Source organism: Vulpes lagopus, chromosome 2, assembly GCF_018345385.1.
Source record: "Vulpes lagopus strain Blue_001 chromosome 2, ASM1834538v1, whole genome shotgun sequence".
NCBI lineage: Eukaryota > Metazoa > Chordata > Mammalia > Carnivora > Canidae > Vulpes > Vulpes lagopus.
The window spans coordinates 40,765,197-40,786,201 of record NC_054825.1 but is presented as its reverse complement, the minus strand read 5'-3'; the positions used below and the strand labels follow the sequence as shown (position 1 = coordinate 40,786,201).

The 21,005-nt window shown below is 46.5% G+C and overlaps 1 protein-coding gene across 5 annotated transcripts in view; it reads right to left on the bottom strand.

The window, feature by feature from the left end:
• The window catches only part of ARHGAP22 (Rho GTPase activating protein 22), a 136,257-nt gene extending 126,751 nt beyond the window's left edge, over window positions 1-9,506 (bottom strand). For all 5 annotated transcript variants that reach the window (XM_041745054.1, XM_041745056.1, XM_041745058.1 and 2 more), the window contains exon 1: window positions 9,036-9,506. In XM_041745054.1, the coding sequence (XP_041600988.1) occupies window positions 9,036-9,109 (74 nt within the window). In that variant the 5' untranslated portion in view covers window positions 9,110-9,506. The remainder of the gene's footprint in view (window positions 1-9,035) is intronic.
• Between the last annotated feature and the right edge of the window lie 11,499 nt (window positions 9,507-21,005).

The window sequence follows — 21,005 nt, the reverse complement described above, 5'->3', positions numbered from 1 at the left end:
GGGACAATATATCATACTTAAAGGATCTATCCAACAAGAGGAGCTAACAATCATGAATATTTATATGACTAATGTGGAAGTATTAGTATATCAATAAATTAATAACCAAAGTAAACACATACTTAGATAATAATACACTAATACTAGGAGACTTCAACACAGCACTTTCTGCAAATGACAGATATACTAGCACAACATCTCCAAAGAAACAAGAGGTTAATTTATTTTTTTAAAGACTCTATTTATTTATTTATTTATGAGAGAGAGAGAGAGAGAGAGAGAGAGGGGGGGGGCACAGGCAGAGAGAGAAGCAGGCTCCATGCAGGGAGCCTGATGTGGGACTCGATCCCAGGTCTCCAGGGTCACACCTTGGGCTGAAGGTGGCACTAAACCGCTGAGCCACCCAGGCTGCCCAGAAACAAGAGCTTTAAATGATACACTGGATCATATGGATTTCACAGATGTTTACAGAACTTTACATCCAGACGCAACTGAATACACATTCTTCTCAAGTGCACATGGAACTTTTTCCAGAATAGACCACATACTGGGTCACAAATCAAGTTGTAACTGATACCAAAAGACTGTGATTGTCCCCTGCATTTTTTCAGACCATAATGCTTTGAAACTTGAACTCAATCACAAGAAGAAATTTGGAAGATATTCAAGCATGTGGAGGTTAAAGACCATCCTGCTAAAAGATGAAAGGGTCAACCAGGAAATTAGAGAAGAATTAAAAAGATTCATGGAAACTAATGAGAATGAAGATACAACCATTCAAAATCTTTGGGATACAGCAAAATCTAAGTCCTAAGAGGGAAATACATCGCAATACAAGCATCCCTCAAAAAATCGGAAAAAACTCAAATACACAAGCTAACCTTGCACCTAAGGGAACTAGACAAAGAATAGCAAATAAAACCTACAACAAACAGAAGAAAAGAGTTAATAAAGACTGAAGCAGAACTCAATGAAATAGAGACCAGAAGAACTGTGGAACAGATCAACAAAACCAGGAGTTGGTTCTTTGAAAGAATTAATAAGATAGAAAAACCATTAGCCAGCCTTATTAAAAAGAAAAAAGACTCAAATTAATAAAATAACGAATGAAAAAGGAGAGATCACAACCAATACCAAGGAGATAAAAATGATTTTAAAAATATATTATGAGCAGCTATATGCCAATAAATTAGGCAATCTAGAAGAAATGGATGCATTTCTGGAAAACCACAAACTACCAAAACTGAAACAGGAAGACATAGAAAAGCTGAACAGGCCAATAACCAGGGAGGAAATTGAAGCAGTCATCAAAAACCTCCCAAGACACAAAAGTCCAGGGCCAGATGGCTTCCCAGGGGAATTCTATCAAATGTTTAAAGAAGAAACAATATCTATTCTACTAAAGCTGATCCGAAAAACAGAAAGGGATGGAATACCTCCAGAACTCGTTCTATGAGGCCAGCATCACCTTAATTCCCAAACCAAAGATCCCATCAAAAAGGAGAATTATAGACCAATATCTCTGATGAACACAGATGCAAAAATTCTCAACAAGATGCTAGCCAATAGGATCCAAAAGTACATTAAGAAGAATATTCACCATGACTAAGTGGGATTTTTTCCCGGGATGCAAACTCATAAAGCAATCAACATGATAGGTCATATCAACAAGAGAACAAACAAGAACCATATGATCCTCTCAATAGATGCAGAGAAAGCATTTGACAAAATACAGCATCCATTCCTGATCAAAACTCTTCAGAGTGTAGGAATAGAAGGAACATTCCTCAGCATCTTAAAAGCCATGTATGAAAAGCCCACAGCAAATATCATTCTCAATGGGGAGAGACTGGGAGCCTTTCCCCTAAGATCAGGAACAAGACAGGTATTTCTACTCTCACCACTGCTATTCAACATGGTACTAGAAGTCCTAGCCTCAGCAATCAGGCAACAAAAAGAAATAAAAGGCATTCAATTGGCAAAGAAGAAATCAAACTCTCCCTCTTCACAGATGACATGATACTGTGCATTGAAAACCCAAAAGCCTCCATCCCAAGATTGCTAGAACTCATACAGCAATTTGGCAGTGTGGCAGGATACAAAATCAATGCCCAGAAATCAGTGGCATTTCTATACACTAACAATGAGACTGAAGAAAGAGAAATTAAGGAGTCAATCCCATTTACAATTGCACCCAAAAACATAAGATACCTAGGAATAAACCTAACCAAAGAGATAAAGGGTCTATACCCTAAAAACTACAGAACACTTCTGAAAGAAATTGAGGAAGACACAAAGAGATGGAAAAATATTCCATGTTTGTGAATTGGAAAAATTAATGTTGTGAAAATGTCAATGCTACCCAGGGCAATTTATACATTCAATGCAATCTCTATCAAAATACCATGGACTTTCTTCAGAGAGTTGGAACAAATAATCTCAAGATTTGTGTGGAATCAAAAAAGACCCTGAATAGCCAGGGGAATATTGAAAAAGAAAGCCAGAGCCGGGGACATCACAATGCCGGAATTCAAGCTGTATTACAAAGCTGTGATCATCAAGACAGTGTGGTACTGGCACAAAAGCAGACACATAGATCAATGGAACAGAATAGAGAACCCATAAATGGGCCCTCAACTCTATGTTCAAATAATATTTGACAAAGCAGGAAAGACTATCCACTGGAAGAAAGACAGTCTCTTCAATAAATCGTGCTGGGAAAATTGGACACCCACATGCAGAAGAATGAAACTAGACCACTCTCTTACACCATACACAAAGATAAACTCAAAATGGATGAAAGATCTAAATGTGAGACAAGATTCCATCAGAATCCTAGAGAACACAGGCAACACCCTTTTTTGAACTCAGCCACAGCAACTTCTTGCAAGATACATCTATGAAGGCAAGGGAAACAAAAGCAAAAATGAATTATTGGGACTTCATCAAGATAAAAAGCTTCTGCACAGCAAAAGAAATAGTCAACAAAACCAAAAGACAACCTACAGAATGAGAGAAGACATTTGCAAATGGCCTATCAGATAAAGGGCTAGTATCCAAGAACTTATTAAACTCAACACCAAAGAAACAAACAATTCAATCATGAAATGGGCAAAAGACATGAACAGACATTTCACAGAAGAAGACATAGACATGGCCAACAAGCGCGTGAGAAAATGCTCCGCATCACTTGCCATCAGGGAAATACAAATCCAAACCACAATGAGATACCACCTCACATCAGTGAGAATGGGGAAAATTAACAAGGCAGAAACAATAAATGTGGGAGAGGATGTGGAGAAAAGGGAACCCTCTTGCACTGTTGGTGGGAATGTGAACTGGTGCAGCCACTCTGGAAAACTGTGTGGAGGTTCCTCAAAGAGTTAAAAAGAGACCTGCCCTAGGACCCAGCAATTGCACTGTTGGGGATTTACCCCAAAGATTCAGATGCAATGAAACGCCGGGACACCTGCACCCCGATGTTTCTAGCAGCAATGTCCACAATAACCAAACTGTGGAAGGAGCTTCGGTGTCCATCGAAAGATGAATGGATAAAGAAGATGTGGTCTATGTATACAATGGAATATTCCTCAGCCATTAGAAACGACCAATACCCACCATTTGCTTCAACGTGGATGGAACTGGAGGGTATTATGCTGAGTGAAGTAAGTCAATCGGAGAAGGGCAAACATTATATGGTCTCATTCATTTGGGGAATATAAAAATTAGTGAAAGGGAATATAAGGGAAAGGAGAGAAAATGAGTGAAAATATCAGTGAGGGTGACAGAACATGAGAGACACCTAATTCTGGGAAACAAACAGGGGTGGTGGAAAGGGAGGTGGGCGGGGGATTGGGGTGACTGGGTGATGGGCACTGATGGGGGCACTTGACGGGATGAGCACTGGGTGTTATATGTTGGTAAATCGAACTCCAATAAAAATATATACAAAACAAAAAAAAAAAGATAAAAAAATAAAAGCAAGGACGGGTGCCTGGATGGCTCAGTCAATTAAGCATCTGTCTTCTGGTCATAAGGATTATGGGTCTTGGGATGGAGCCCTGCTTTGGGTTCCCTGCTCAGTGGAGAGCCTGCTTCTTCCTCTCTCTCTGCCTCTTCCTATGCCTCTGCCTGCCACTCCCCCTGCTTGTGCTCTCTGTCAAATAAATAAATAAAATCTTAAAAAAAAGAACAGAGATATGAAAATTAAAATCTTATGTACATCTGGAGGAAAAAAAACCCTAATATAAAAATAAAAGGCAAGCAACAAATTTGGAATATATTTGCAATATATAAGTCAGTCAAGGGAGAGGCTGACTTTCCTAAGGACCTGAATCATTTAGGGCAGAGACAGTGCTTCAGCCTCCCAGGCTAATGCTTTCCCTACAATTCATTCATTCATTCATTCATTCATTCATTCATTCAAAATGTATGTATTGAGGAACTTTGAGGTGCGTGGCATTGAGGTATAATGATATTTAAAACTGAAAACAGCTCCTGCCCTCATGGACCTCAGTCCAGTGGAATGACAGATGTCCATCAGATATTTCCATTTGAGTGTACAACTGTAATCCAAGGTAAATGCTGTAAAGAAAGGAGAGCATGCAGCAGAGGACCCAGCTTAGATTGGGGTGTGTGGGAGGACTTCCCTGGCTGGTGACATTTGAACGGAGAGCTGGAGGGTGAGTAAGAGTCAAGGAATGTACGCGTGTAGGAGGAGGAGGGAGGAGAGGGAAACAGAAAGAGAGTGAGAGAGCGTGTGTATGAGAGAAGGGAGAGGCATTCTATGCAGGGAAAAAAGTGTGCTAAGGTCCTGTGGTAGGAGGCCCATGGAACAGTTGAGGAACAGGAAGGCCAGTATGACTGGAGCCTGGAGAGTTAAAGGAGGCTGGAGGGGTGGCCACCAGCTAGACTGCATGTTTGAGGGGTCTTGTGGGCCATGGTAAGTCTTTGGATTTTAACCCATAGAGTAATGGGAAAGCCACTGAAGGATTCCAAGTTGGGCTGGGTGAAGAGGCTAGAGTGAATGTATGGCTGAGTTTACATTTGAATAGAGCTCTGGCTTTGGAGTGGAGAATGGGTGAAGGTGGGTGGGAGTGAGACAGTCTTATTGCCAAAGTCAAGTGAGAGTTGATGACGGCGGGCGGTGGATGATGGCAGGAGTTTAAGTGAGACAGGCAGAGTCAGGAGCTCTCAGATCTGTCCCCCATCCCTCATCCTTGTGGACTAGGGCAAGGCCAGAGCAATAAGCCTCAATCAAGAGTGACAGAACGTTCCAGTCTCTGAAGATGTAAGTCCTCTTACAGTGGGATTTCAGAAGGGGAACAACCCCAGCCAGCTGGGGCTGCATCAAGGTCAAGTGTTTTGGGGTTCTGTTCTGACTATAGCTGGAGATATGGGGAACCAGGTCTGGTTCCAACCAGGTGCTCCCAGGGGCTGTGTGAGCAGAGGAGGGACTGTGGAGGGCAGAGGGTGAATGCGGTAGTGGGCCTGAGGGTATGGCATGAGGCTCCACTGCTCCTCCTTTCCTATTCCCAGGAGAGGCGGCACCTGCCTTACGTTTTCATTTTCTATCTTGAAAAAGAGATTGCAACTTTCACTGTGTTACAGAGCACAGACTTGTGACTTGCTCCACTGTATATGTGATACATTCATGGAGTTCTAGTGAATTTATCTTATTTTTCTCTGAGAAAATTGGCAAGGGTAAGGGTAAGGCTGTTGCTTCTTCCCACACTCTAGGAATATGGAAAGGGGAATTGGTGTAGAAAAAGCTTGCTGGGTCAAAACGATAGGAAAGGTTCTCTGGAAGGGACCTCTGAAGCCAGGTGGGAACAGGGAACCACACCTGGTTCCAGATAGCCTGGACTGGCTTCAACAGGTTATGACTAATAACGATGAGTCTGAACTTGTCCTAAGCAAGCAATGGTGAGCTAAAACCACTTATTGTAATAATGGCCAGTTTGTGCTGATTTGAGCCAATCTGCACCACTTTCCTGAAATCAATTCGAATTGTGTGATGTACTTAAAACCAAGCACGCAATTTGAATTGACTGGCCTATTTTGTGCCACTTCCAGCTAGTTTGGGTGCCTATTTTTTAAAATTATTGTCTTCTCGTGTGTGTGTGTGTGTGTGTGTGTGTGTGTGTGCGTGTGTGTGTGTCCATATGTAGACACCTAACTCTTTTGCCTCTAACTTCTTGGAAATTGAGCTCAGTCAGGGTCTGAGTTCACCAAACTTAGCTCTATATGCAGGTAAGTGACAATAGGGTTTTCCTTGGGAGGAAGGAAAATCTTAATCTTGGCATCTCTCCCTTCTTAGGAAGGAGACCTCAGGACTGCTTTCAGTGTGTTGGCAGCCTTTGCATGCTCACCCGGGGTTGGCCTGGATGGGGCCTCACAGGAAGTTAACAGCCAACGTGACTCTGTGGAAGGATCCCTGGGAAGCCCCTATCTGCAGAGCAGCCCAGAGGCTTCTGAGCTGGCAGAGGCTGATTTTATTACCGACCCAGAAAGCAACCTCAGTCTTGTTCATGCGTCCCAGTGCATTCACATAGTGTATCTAGAACATGGATAGCGTGGAGCAGTCTGGACAAGGCAGTGTCTGGATACCAATGGCTGTGATTTGCATTTTATGACTTACTGTGTTTATAACATGTATCCTGCCCAGCTCCTAAAAGGTTCAATGGTTCAAAGATAAATTTTGATGGGAGCTCTTCTTTCTACCACAGCCTAATTACGGTAAACACATGCGCGCGCGCGCGCGCGCACACACACACACACACACACACACACACACACACGCAGAATTTTGGTTTGTATTTCCCCAGAAATATCCCTAGGAAGAGTTATTCCTTAACAAGCTGCAAGTCTGACCCTGCATGATCCAGTTCCAGACCTGGTCTCCAGCCTTGTGCTGTGCCTGCTGCCCCTTCCTGCCCCTAGCTCCTGTGTGCCCCTCCCCTTCCACAACACCTGCACATGCTATTCCCCACCAGGATCGTGGCCTCTTCATTCCACCGTTCTTTGCCTAGTTGGCTCCCTGTCATTTCCTAGCCCTTGCTAACATACCTCTTGCTTCCTCTGATGCTACATTTGTAGTATATGCTCCTAGAATGCTTCTTATCATAGTTTATGATCATACATTTTTGTGGCTAAGTGGTCAGTTGATGCATGGCACACAAACATCATCTTTTAACATATCAGATACTATCATCAAGTGGAGTGTTCCTCAGCCTTAGCACTATAGACCTTTGGGGCCAGATAATTCTTTGTTGCAAGGACTGTCCCCTGCTTTTTAGGATGTTTAGCAGTGTCCCTGTTCTCTACTCACAAGACACCAGTAGCACCCTTCAGTTGGAGCAACCAAAAATGTCTCCAGACAATGCCGAAGGTCCTGAGGGTGGAGAGTAGTGGGGGGTGGGGGTGGCACAAAATCACTCCTGGCCAAGAACGACTAACCTAGGACAACTGCTTGTAAGAAGTTTGGGATTTCAGAGGCTGGTTTCCTGAGAGCCCTTTTGCTGAAGCCCTGGTCTCTTTCTAGATGAACACTATGCAATAAACATATAATGTAAGCCACATATGTAACTGCAATTATAGATGTTCTAGTAGCTGCTTTCAAAGAAAGTAAAAAAAAAAAAAAAGGTGAAGTTAAATTTAATGATGTATTTTAACTCAATATATCCAAAATATTGTCATTTTAGCCTATACTCAATATAATTATTAGTAAGATATTTTACATTCTTTTTTTATGCCAAACCATCAAAATCTAGGGCATATTTTTCTCAATTTGCACTAGTCATATGTCAAGGGCTCAATAGCCACACCTGGTCAGTGGCTAGTGCATTAGACAGGGCTGGGAGGGTAGACAGCATGTATGGCCTGGCCCAGCCCTTCAGGGGGTCACTAGATCACACTCCTGCCCCTCAGCAGAGCCCTGCACAGCCCTCATTTGCCCACTGGGGTGCACAAGTTATCATCCATTTGGAGCACCCCACAGAGGAGTCCTGATAGCTGTGACTATGCTCTGGAGCCAACCCCACAATCATCCTTTAGTAGCTAATGAGATGAGTGTGTTGCCTGTGAGTTCACAGGAGGTGAAGGCTTCACACATGCTGGGCAAGACACACTGTTTCCAAGCTCCCCAGGCAGTTGTTCTATCTACCTCCAAACCACCTGTCCTCGTACTCATGGCTCAAAAGGGAAGCTTGGAGTTTACAGCCCTCCGTAAGCACTGGCCACTTATAAAGACACATCCTATTCTCTTAAAAGCCAGATGTTCTTATCTAAAAGGACACTGGTCAAGAAGTTGTTGTCCATAGGAAGATACTATCCCTAGTCCAGGGACTTGTCCTGAGTCTCCAGGCCACTGAGTGGGGACAGAGGCTGGCTGTGGCACCAGCTCAATCCCTCAAGATCATCCCTGCAAGATTCTCCAGACTCCCATCTCTTACTTATCTCGAGATCTGAGCCCTCAGCACCCTCACCTCAGGCCATGCAGCTTCCTGGGAGTTCTCCCTGTGGGAGTGCCTGCCTGCCTATGTCCTGTCTGAGAAACTGCTTCTTGCAGCCCAGCCCTAGCAGCTACTGCAGGCTTCACACAGCACCGTCTCAGGCCACAAGAACGAGGACTCTCACTTGGACCTGGCGGGCTCCAGAAGCCAGGGCATGGTCTTCCCTAGTGAGGGCCACTTTTGTCTTGGCTGCTGGACCAATCTTGAGCATTGAGCATGTATTTTTTAGTAAAGGAACAAAGGTTTCCCAAGGTTGTCACCTGCTCATTTTGAGAAACTCAAGAACTCGTCAAAACAGAGAATATGGGGTGAGGGCTGCACACCCACTGGAGGACTAAAATGGCCATTGCCCCTTTGTGTCTCAGGTCTGACCCCAGGAGCCTCACTAGGAAGGCCTGTCTGTCAGGATGCCCCTGGAATGCCTGCCTCATCTGACCCCCAGTGTGGCAGCCGGCTAAGTGTCTGCACGTGTTGGCCAAGAGACACACACTGCCCAGATCCACCCCAGGAAGTTGGACTTACCCCTCCTGGCTTGCCTGATCTTTGGGCTCAGCATATTCCAGAAGCTGCCAGGCCTGAGTCCTTGTGCCGATCATGCTGTCATCCACTTTCCTTTTCTCTTCCTCTGGCCCGACTGCCCCTCGGGCCCCGCTAGGGCCCCCATGGCTGCTGGCTTTACCGGCGATGCTCCCTCTCTCGGTCTCCCGGCTTCCGACCGACGGCGAGCCTCGGACTACACGAACCTCAATGCATTATCGATTCTTCCCAGAATTAATTCCCGTCCAAGCGAACCATTAAAAGCCTTGGGAAGGGCTGCTGATCAGTCACCGGGCCAGGGCGGGCGGGCCGGACTGTCCCTCCGCCCGGGGCGCACGCGGCACTACCCATCCCCGAGCCGCTGGCGGGCGCGCGCGCGGGCGGGGAGGGGTCGGGCGGCTCCCAGCCCGGGCTCCAGCCCCGGCTCCAGCCCCGGCTCCAGCCCCGGCTCCAGCCCCGGCTCCAGCTCCGGCTGGGCCCCCGATCCCGCTCCCGCTCCCGCTCCCGCTCCGCTCCGGCTGCCGGGCGGACCCGCCCACTGCGCGGGGAGGGCCGGGGCCGCGCGCCTCGCGCAGAGAAGCTGCAGGAAATCCACGGCGCTGCCGCCCGCGCGCCGCCTGCCCAGGCCCGGCCGGAGGGACCGAGGGAGACCGAGGGAGACCGAGGGAGACCGAGGGAGACCCGCCCCAGCCAAGGCGACCCCCAGCCCGTCCAGCGGGACCCGCTCCGCCTGATGGCCCCAGCCGGGAGGGCCCAAGGCGGCCCCAGCGCTCACGGGCCGGCGGTGTTGAGACCCTCGGGGATGGGCCCAGCAAGCAGAGGGATGCCTGTTAGGGATGTTTCTGCTGCCTCGACAAGGTGACAGGAATCCACGCACGTGAAGCACTTCGTTTAGGGTCCGCACGTAGTAGGGTCTCAGAAACGGTTCGCTGAGTAGTGAATCTGCTAATTGTCATGTTTCCATTCAACACTTACATGACTCTAAAGAATGCGTAGTGGGGCTTTTGCGGAGTTCAGTCTCAAGAGCCAAAAAGTTGCCCAAGAGATGCAACCACAGTACTTAGCTGTCATTTATTAGGTGCCTACTTGTGTGTCTGGCATTGAGGCTGGCGCTCTATATTCCGTGTCTCATTTAATTCTCTAATTCTCTGAGGCAGGTGCTATTCTCACGGCTTTTCAGATAAAGAAGACAAGGCACAGAAATGCTAAACACATAGTACTGTCAGGAGGGGACTCTGAACCCCAGGTGGCATGTCTACAGCTGATGATTTTCTGTGATGCCAGTCTCTCTAAACTTCCAGATTCCAACCACTTCATGTGAGCAGTTTTTTGCCCGAGTGTCCTCAGTGACTTGTTAGATGGTGAGGACCAGCCTTTGTGCCCCTGAAATGACCCCAGGGGCTGTGTTAGGCATTTGTGCCTGGGACTGGGTGGTTTTCAGTCTAAGTGCTGTGTGGTCCTCTTACCAGTTGAAGATGAGGGATTTGAAAGATGACCTCTCTGAATGGCCATGCTCCCTCCCTGATCCTCAGAGTGCCCCCATGTCCACTGATTGCCCCGAATGAAGTGTTAATGTGGAATCCTCCAGAAGTTCTGGAGGCAAAGGGTCTACTGGGAGCCCCTGCAGCAATCCATGCTATAGAGGACAGGGTGTGGCCTACAGAGGGGACAGGAGAACTGGAGAGGTCAAGGACTCACCAGGATGTGGGAGTCCAATGGCCTGGTTGCAGGGAGAAAGCAGAGTCCATGCAGACAAAGCTGTCTTACTCAGCATCAAGTCATTTGCTCTGGCCCTCAGCCACCCCTCAGAAGAAATGAATAAGTATTTTGATATAATATTTAAGGCGTTTCATGGTGCCATCCATGCCTTCATTGGTGACCTATTGCTGCTAATGCTGCACACAGCCACGTGCACGTGCGGCCCCGTGTGCCCCTGTGCCTTTGCACCAGTGGTTCCCTCTCTGGAGGTATCCTTTCCCACAGTTTCAGTTACACAAGTCTGATCATTCTGAGCAAGTCCCTGTGAAACTCTCCTGATTCTAACACCAGAAGGAGCCATCAAGCACTTCCCCAGGGCTCTTGGCTATGTCTTATAGGCGGCCCAGCACCCCTCTTCACTCCCAGTCCTGAGCCTCAGGCTGGACTCAGGCCACCAGCCATGTGAAGACTATTGGCTTGAGGGACAGATGCAAAAACACCCCTGAATGATCGAATTGCCCTCCTTTTCCTTTCAGGCCAGGTGAGAGGCCGGGTCAGGCTTGGATGGAGGCTACTCGGGAGGAGTGGGGAGGATACAGATCTGGAAAATCTCATGTTGACATCAGGATCATAGGGTGAGGTCTCGTGGCCACTGATGATGTCTTGAGCAATCCTGAAGCCCTGTGAGTAATGCAGCCTGGACTGCGTGCTCCAAGCCTGAGGCAGGGAAATGCCCTAAAGACTTAGTTTGGGTCCACTCACACTTGTTTTGGTTAAGAAACCACCCCCGGGTCCTCTTCCTGTGCAGCTGTTTCCTCCCATGACATGAAGTCGCTGTGCTCACCTTCCTGCTTTTCTTGGGATCAGTGTTAGAATTGGACAAAACCACAGAGGCTCTGGCCTCAAACCCAGAAGTAAAGCTGGGGAACAGGGTAAGAGCTAGTCTAGATTCTGCATCTGAGAATGATGGAGGATGAGGATGAGTAGGGGGACAACATAGCCCTTCCCTTCTCCTGTGCTCAGACTGTGTTCCCAGGACATTTCTGGATGAGGGGATCCATAGGGTCCAGCTGGAAGGGACATTAGTGCCCCTGCCTTCCTGAAGTTTACAAAGAGAAGATACAGGCTTTGAGTAGAAGTAGAGACAGAGAAGCAGCCCTCTCTCCACAGCCCTGCACTTGCCCTCATGGCACTGCCCCTCCTAGCAGCGATCCTGGGTCTCCCCTGGTTCCCTGCCTGGCATCCTTTCAGCATTTTCCGAGTCTGCTGTGGGCCAGATTTGGCTAGGCACTGAAGGGTGAGTAGAGAGGGTTGGGGGTGCAGAACTCCCCAAAGGCAGCCACTGGAATGAGCACCTCTCTCGGTCAGGTGGTCACATCACTGGCCAGCACCAGGATGGCTTCAGGTCAGTGGTTCTCAACTTTGGCTGCATGTTGGGGAGCTTTGAAAACTAATTTCTTGTGTCCCCTCCACCACTGGGTCCTGTTTAGTCTGGTACTGTGCAGTGGTCATCGGGAGTTATAAAAACTCTTCCAGCAGTCCGGCATGTGGCCAGGGTTGAGAACCACTACTTTGGAAGATAATCACATATCCTAGAGCCTGGGGACACCAGAGGCATCTCTGCCTGCTGTCATCCCAAGGGAGTCTTTTTGTCTGAGAGGGACACGTTTTGCCAATCAATCTCCTAGTCAGAAAGCAGGAAAGGGCCTCTCTCCCAAGTCTCAATGGGGAACTGCTCCGTTCCACACAGAGCCACAGGTACTGGTGTATAGCCCGTTCACTGTACAAAGGTGTCCAGTAGAGGGGGGCGTGGGGCTGGGTTTGGGCGCTGCTGGCAAAGCTGTGTGTTCCAGCACTGCTAGAGGGATCTGCTGCCAGGAAGGCAAGCCTTTCTGTTTTTTTCCAAGATGTCATCTAGATAGCAGAACCCCGTTTTCCTGTTCTAGAAGCTGCAGGGAGGACAGAGTGTGCTGCCCCAGAGGCAGAGGGGAGAGAACCCTGCTACCCTGCATCTGACATGCCTGCGCAGTGGTTACCCGACTTCCTGCTTCAGGTTGCTCTCTGTCTGTCCCTGCTGCCAGGAGGCTGAGGCTCCTGCTCTCCAGCGGGTCACTTTTGTCCATCCCAGTGGTGTGCTGAAACGGCTGGCCAGAACAAAAGCCAATGAGAGCTGATTGCTAAGTTTTCAGAAGTTTTACAATTTTAACACAGGCATCATTGGAGATGAGATTTTATAAACTTATGGTGAAATATATCAGATTAAAAACAGAGGAAATGGGGATCCCTGGTGGCTCAGCGGTTTAGCGCCTGCCTTCGGCCGAGGGCATAATCCTGGAGTCCAGGGACCGAGTCCCACATTGGGTTCCCTGCATGGAGCCTGCTTCTCCCTCTGCCTGTGTCTCTGCCCTCCCCGCCTCTACATTTTTGCTATCATCTACATTCTTAAGGTTATTTGTGCCTGTTATCTGCCTGGTGAAAATACTATTGAGAGGGTTGATTTTGTATGTTATCCAGACTGGGCCATGGGGTGCCCAGATGGACGTTTGGTCAAGCATGATTCTCAGGGTGTGTGTGAAGGTGTTTCTGGATGAAGTTGGCATTTGAGTCAGTAGACTGAATAAAGCATGTTGCCCTTCCTGGTGCAAGTGGGCCTCGTCCAATCAGTTGAGGGCCTGAATAGAACAAAAAGGCTGACTTTCATGCGCATGGAAGGGAATTCCTCCTGCCTGACTGCCTTGAGCTGAGACATAGGGGTTTTTTTTCCCTGTCTTTGGTCTAAAGCTGAAAATAAGTTCTTCCTGGGTCTTGAGACTGCTGGTCTTCAAACTAGAACTTACACTGACCCTCTGTAGTGCCCAGATGCCAACTGTTGATCTTGGGACTTTCCAGCCTCAAGGATATACAGTACCTAAGTATGCATACATATGTAGATATTCTTATTATACTCTTGAGAGATACCTGGGTCTCTCCTGTTGGTTCTGTTCTCTGGAGAACCCTAATTTGTCTGTATATTGAGCTGCTATAGCACCTCTTGGCAGCTCCTTGTTTGGTGATCATGCTGGTAGTTTGAAACTGATGGTGGTGGGAGTACTTACATCAAGAAAATTAGCAAATGCTATCAATCCAGACTTAAAATGTTTTTCCTTCCAGAAAGCCAGCTGTTAGGTGTTTGCCAGCATGCGCCTGGGCATTCCCTACCCCTTCGAATCTGGTGCGCCTCACCACTGTTGACTCTTTGCTGTGGGCAGAGGCTGCTAGCTCTCCACCAGATCTGTTCTCCCCTGCTCCTCGGCATGCCCACCTGCCCTACATCTCCCAACCTCTCTGCAGTTCCCTGTGATGGTGTCCTGGCCATTGCTTATGAGCAGATGTGATGTGGCGCCCTCTAGGCCTGGCCCACAGGAGCCCTCCCTTCAACACTCCTCCATGCTGGTCTCCCTTTCCTGGGGCCATCTGGAAGGCCCATGCAAGAGAAGGCAGAGGCGGGAAGTCTGAGCCCCTGAATGAATGAGTGAGGCCAAGCCCCACTGTCAACCTGGAAGCATGTTGGCTAGCGGGGAGAGGAGAGCCATTACCTAGTTGGTTCTCTTCGTGACTCCAGCTGACCTTTCCGCCAGATACACCTTCACTTGCCCTTCTTTGCCTACCATACTTTAATGCCTCCTTCTGGATCCTGTTTCAGTGCCCCTCTCTGCTCAGTGCCCATAGCGAGAGTCCAGCACCTTTACTATCTCCCTCATCATCCATGCCTGAGGCCACAGGAACCTTCTGAAAGCCCTTTTGCCAGTGCTGATGAAGACCTTACTCATAATTTAAATATGTAACATTTAAATTACATATAATTATTACCCATAATCAACCCATAATTTAAAAATTAACCCATAATTTAAATATTATAACCCATAATTTAAATATAAACTATAAACAAAACTTAATAGTATGCTGAATTTAAAACATTCTTTCTAGATTTTTTAATTGCACGATTGTGTGGGATTCATCAAAGGTGAACTTCTCTGCCACTTTGGTGGCCTTGCCCTGCTGGTACTCCAAGCATATCCTTGGTTTTGCCTGTGGGCAGTTGGGTGCTGCAAGCTGCTCTGTCCCAGAGAGCAGGGCCTCTCTCCATGCCCATTGTCCCACAGTCCTGTTGCCTTATGCTAATGTCTATCTCTGCCGATGGCCCTCCTTCAGATGCCCAGCTTGGCGTCTAATTTCAGTTTTGTCCACACACTGTGGTGTACGATACACCCTTTCATACATCTCCCAGGTTCCCAGAATGGGCCTAGAGCCCTGGACTCCTACTTTTCTGGGTCTTTGGTGTCCTATACTCCTGGCCAGAGGGTCAGAAGGAAAAAGATGCAGAATCCAGGATTGGGCATTGCAAAACCACCCAGACACAGTGGGCCAGAGCAAGGGGGCTGAGACCAGAACATGGAGACTTTACATGGAAAGCCTCTCAGTTGTGACTTGCAGCCTTGGGCATGGTTTCTAGAGTCCTGCAGCCCTGATGTCAGGGCAGAGGTGGCCTAGGGTACTGAGTGGGTTCAGGCACCACAGCCGTCTGTTCCAACTACCATTGTTGAGCTTGTCACATATTGCCTTCAACTTTGGACCAGCTAATGTCCAGGCAGCTGAGGAGCCCCCCAGGGAGGGGGCTTGCTCTGTGTGATGGATGAGTGAGTGGTGTACCAGTTGGGTTCTCTACGGCAGATGCTGAGATGAGAGTTTTATTGGGAATTAACACTTGTTCAGGAGTGGGGTAGGAGCGGAGAGTCAGAGCACTATGCAAATTAGACAGTGTCTTTGCCAGCACTCTGGGGAGCTCCAAAGTAGGGGGCCCACTAGGGGGTCTGACTTTGGGTAGAGGTGGTTAGGCCTGAGTACAGCTGCCTTCCATAGTCATTGGCTGGGAGGCTTCTCAAAGAAGAGCATGAACTTGGCCATTGTTGCCCTGCATAGTCGTTGGCTCGGGACCTCCCAAGAACAGCATGGAGTTGGCTTGAAAGAAGCTGAGGCTGACCCTAAAAGAGTTAACAGCCTGTGGCTGTCAGCTGATCCCACCCCCTGCAATTGGGCAGTGAGTCCTTTCTCAAAGGGTGGTCTGAGCAGCTAGGCTACGTCTTCCATACAGGGGTTCTATGGCACTCAAGGCCTCATTTTTAAGTTTCTATAAATGTTGGGTTCAGACAAATACTACTCACCTAAAAATCTTTACTTGGCCAACTGTCTGAGCTTGCCATTTAATTGAGCAGCTTTCAGATAAAGATTTTATTGAGCTGCAAATTCTCACTGTGGGTTTCTTAGAAGGGAAAGCTTCAATTAGAGAGTGTGTGGAACTGACAGTAGGACAGCCTTGTTGTGAGTATGTGGGGGTCCCTCAGGGCACTGTGGGAGGGGCAGGAAGGACCCCAGCCCAGAGGTTTGGCACGCTGGCCAGGCAGGATCTCCTGCTGAGCTCCTGCTTTTGGAAGAGGCTGAGAGGAAAGAGGGGAATGTGACCTCACCTGTGGGTTTCTGAGTCCTGGAAATATGATGTATTGAGGTTCCAAAGAGCTGTCACCCTTCCCCTGAAGTACGGGTGGGGGACCCAGTGGTGGGGCTACGCCCTGCCCAACCTCTAATGGCAAAATCTGTTTTCATTTGAGTCCAGCAAGGAAGCAGGTCTGAAATGTTTTCCACTTCCCAAAAGAGTCAGATATTAGAAAGTGATGACTCATCACTTTGGTCAGTTTTGCATTATTGAAAAACAAGTCTTCTCCCTTGTGAAAACACCTGCTTGTTGTGGAAAGGCAGGGTTTGGGACAGATGGAAAGAATGGAAATTTCCCAGATGCCTTCTCTCTCAATTCATACCTCTCCCCAAGGTCAGGATTCCTCACCTGCACAGCCAGCCCTGCCCCTTGCTCTGCTCTTTCAGGCAGACTGATCCCTCCCCATGGCACATAACCTCCATCTGCTCTTCTAGACATTTCCCCTCCTTTGGCATCTATAATCCCTCCCTCCCTCACTAGCTGTTTTTTTCCAAGTTGAGAAAATCACTCAAGAGTCCCTTGCTCTCGGGATCCCTGGGTGGCTCAGCAGTTTGGTGCCTGCCTTTGACTCAGGGCGCAATCCTGGAGTCCCGGGATCGAGTCCCGCATCAGGCTCCCTGTAAGGAGCCTGCTTCTCCCTCTGCCTGTGTCTCTGCCTCTCTCTCTCTATGTCTATCGTAAATAAATAAATAAATCTTTAAAAAAAAAAAGAAGAGTCCCTTGCTCTCAAAATTATACCTTTCCTTTCCTTCATTTGTTATGGCGGAATGGAACTTATCTGGGGGCTGCACAACATCTAGCCCCTTCTTATTACCATAAGGAACAGATCTGCTATGTCCCTGCAGGCAGTCAGATGTGGCCAAGTGTCAGAGTCTCAGCACACCAGATGCTCCTGCCTGGCTTTGAATCTAATCTTGAGTATCAAAAAAAGGTCTGAGAGATGGTTAGAATGGACTTCCCAGCACTGGCAGCAGTGACAGTGTCCTGCTGTGACAGTGGTGCCTTCCACTATGGGGAAGGTATCTGGTAGGGGTATCTGGACCATGCTGTCCCATGAGAAAATAATCCTTGTGCTTCTTGCTTTTAGGCCCTCTGGAGTCACCATCATTCTTATCCATTTTACAAGCCTCGTTCTTCAGCTCCCAAAAGATTCTATGAATCTCCAATATAGATAAATTGTGATAAATTCCCCTTTCTGGCTTGAGCTAGTTTGGGTTGCCTTCCAGTGACTTGCAGATCACAGATTTCTAGCTGGTGCCTGTATCATGCCTCTCAGCCCATGCTTCCATCTTCCATTTCTTTCTCACTTCCTGATCCTTCTGACTCAGCACAGATGGTACATCTCCCATGTGTCTGTTCTCTCACAGATGGTATTTTCTTCTTTATTTCCCCAATTATGCCACCGAGCTAATCATTGCACATCTCAGACTGGAAACCTCAGACTCTCCTTCCCAACCATGGCTGCAGTCTTCCTCAGTCTATTGTCATGTTTCCCGGGTGAGGCCCCTGTGGGTTATGACTGGCAGTAACCTCAGCTCACCCAGAGGGTGCAGCTGGATGGGGTCTTCCTAATCTGACAGATACCTCTTTCCTTCCAGACTTTTTTCATCCTCATCTGTTTAAAATCCAGCTATGGTCTGGGTGGGCACCTCTGCCCTTTGTTGAGTATCTGGTACACACACACACACACACACACACACTACCCCACTGGCAGTGGGGTGACGAATTTAGCCTTCGGTACTGAAAAAAAATAGTGTCAACCACGAGTTCAATATCTGATGAAATTATTCTTCCAAAACGAAAAAGTGATTAATACATTCCCAAATAAACAAAACCTGAGACAGCTAATTGCTAGCAGACCTGCCCTACAAGAAATGCTAAAGGGAGTCTATAGGCTGAAATGAAAGGACACTAGACAGTACCTCAAATCCACATGAAGAAATAAAGAACAGCAGTAAACTATATAGGTAAATATTTAAGACAGGATTAATGCATTTTTCTTTGTAACTTCTCTTTTTTTCTTATCTGATTTAAAAGATAACTGCACAAAACAATAGTGATAAATTTACATTGATGAGTACCTAAAGTATGCACACAGTGTATGAAGATGTAACACACACTTGAGTATGTGTGTGGGGAAAGAGATATCTCAGAAAAGTTTTTGTATAATTGCCACTAATCAATCCAAAATAGATTGTCATAAATGAAGATGTAATCCCCAAGGCAACTGCTAAGAAAATAACCCAAAAAATATATAGTAAAAGAAATAAGAGAATTAAAGGAGCATGTAAGATAATATCTATTTAATACAAAAGAAGTCAGTAATTAAAGATTTAAGCAACAAAAAAGATATATGGCACAGAAAGAAGTAGCAAAGTAGCTAGCAAAAGCAAATTCTTCCTTGCCAGTATTTACATTGCCAGAAATGGGTTAAGATCTACAAGGCTGTGGGTTTTAAAAGGCTGAAGTGGAAGAATGGATTAAAAAGATACCAACAATATGCCATCTAGAGAGACTTATAGTAGCCCCATTAATCCATGGGGGGATATGCTCCAAGACCCCCAGTGGATGCCTGCAACCACAGATAGTACCAAACCCTATAAATATGATGTTTTTTCCCTATACATGTATGCCTATGATAAAGTTTAACTTATTAATCTTTTTTCAAAGATTTTATTTATTCACACCCAGAGAGACACACAGAGAAACACACAGAGAAGCAGGGACCCAGGCATAGGGAAAAGCAGGCTCCCTGCAGGGAGCCTGATGCAGGACAGGATCCTGAAACTCCAGGATCACAACTGAGCTGAAGGCAGATGCCCAACCTCTGAGGCAACCAGGCATCCCAAGGACAATATATATTAATAGAATAGCCAATATATCAAGAAGAAGTAACAGTTATAAACATATATTCACCTAACAATAGAGCACCAAAGTACATGAAACAAAAACAGACTCAAGAGAGAAATAGTGCAACAGTTAGTAATTGGAAACTTTAATATCCCACTTGCAGTAATGGACAGAACATCAATGGGAAAATGAAGGACTTGAACAACACTGCAAACCACCTCACCCTAACAGACATTTATAGAATACTTTGCCCAAGAACAGCAGCATACGTGTTTTTCTTGAGTGCACGTGGTAAACATTCCAGAACAGACCAAATTCTAGACCATATAACAAGTCTCAACAGATTTAAAGGGATACCTGTTTTCACCACTTCTAGTCCACATTGTACTGGAGGTTCTAGCCAAGACAGTTAGGGAAGAAAAGAAATAAAAGTATCCAGATTAGGAAAGAAGTAAAACTATCTCTGTTCACAGATATGATCTTGAACATAGAAAATTTTAAGGAATCTACTAAAAAACTATTAGAAGTAATAGATGAGATCAGCAAGATTGAAGGATAATAAGGTCAATATGCAAAAATCAATTGTATTTTTACATACTTGCTGTGAACAATCTGAAAATGAACTCAGAAACGAAAATGATTCCATTTACAACAGCATCAAATAGAAAAAAATATACGGGGATAAATTTAGTAAGACAAGAACAAAACCTATTCTCAGAAAACTAGAAAACACCATTGAAAGGCATTTAGCTGCAAAGATCCTTTTTTTTAAAAAGATTTATTATTTATTTATTTATTTATTTATTTATTTATTTATTTATTATAGACAGAGAGAGAGAGAGAGAGAGAGAGAGAGGCAGAGACAGAAGAGGAGGGAGAAGCAGGCTCCATGCCGGGACCCTGACGTGGGACTCGATCCCGGGACTCCGGGAGGCGCTAAACCAAACAAAGGCAGGCGCTAAACCTCTGAGCCACCCAGGGATCCCCTAGCTGCAAAGATCTAAATAAATGGAAAAACATTCTATGTTCACTGATGGGAAGATTTAACATTAAGATGTCAATGTTCCCCAAAATGATCTACAGATTTAACACAATCACAGATGACTTCTTTGTAGAGATTGACAAGCTGATTCTAAGATTTATATGGAATTGCAAGCAGTCAGAATAGCCTAAACATATGGCTTGCGCATCCTGCTCTAGTGCAGGGCTGATTTTTGGCCACAGCAACCTTGTCACGTTTGTTGACTTCAATGTGAAAGATGGTCCTAAATGTCTTTGTCTATGGATAAAGGGTGGCTCTCTACTCTGTACCATACCCGCTTTGTTCTTTACCTCTGTCAGGGAAGCGACACCCCTCTCCACCCACAGCCTCTGGGCTCATCCATCTTCTCACCCAAGAGGCTGGCCTCATCCTACAGGATGGCTCCCAAGTGGTGCAAGGTGGCTCTTTAGGAGTATTGGAGCCTGAGAATTGAGCAGAAAGATTGGAATGATCTAGGCAAGAGATGACTAAGGTTTAACTAAAGTAAAATGGAGATGATTGCTGTGTCCAGCTGTAAAGAGCTGTCACAGTGGGAAGCCAAGAGGATGAAGGGCAAGAGACCAGGGTCTGACTCTTGGCTCCACCAGACTTGATCTGAGTTACTTTGAGCAAGTCCCTTAATTTTTCTGTGCCTGTTCCTTCACCCATCAAATGGAGATAATAATTTCTGCCCATCTCAAATGGGTAATATTAAGGTAGGCAGGCTGTGTGTGTGGAAGCTCTTTGCAAACTGTTAAACACTATATAAGGACATGTACAAGAGTGTGTATAAGCATACAACTGTGTGGCTTATGATGAGCAAGAACCAGCTGTGCACTGACAACCCAATAAACTC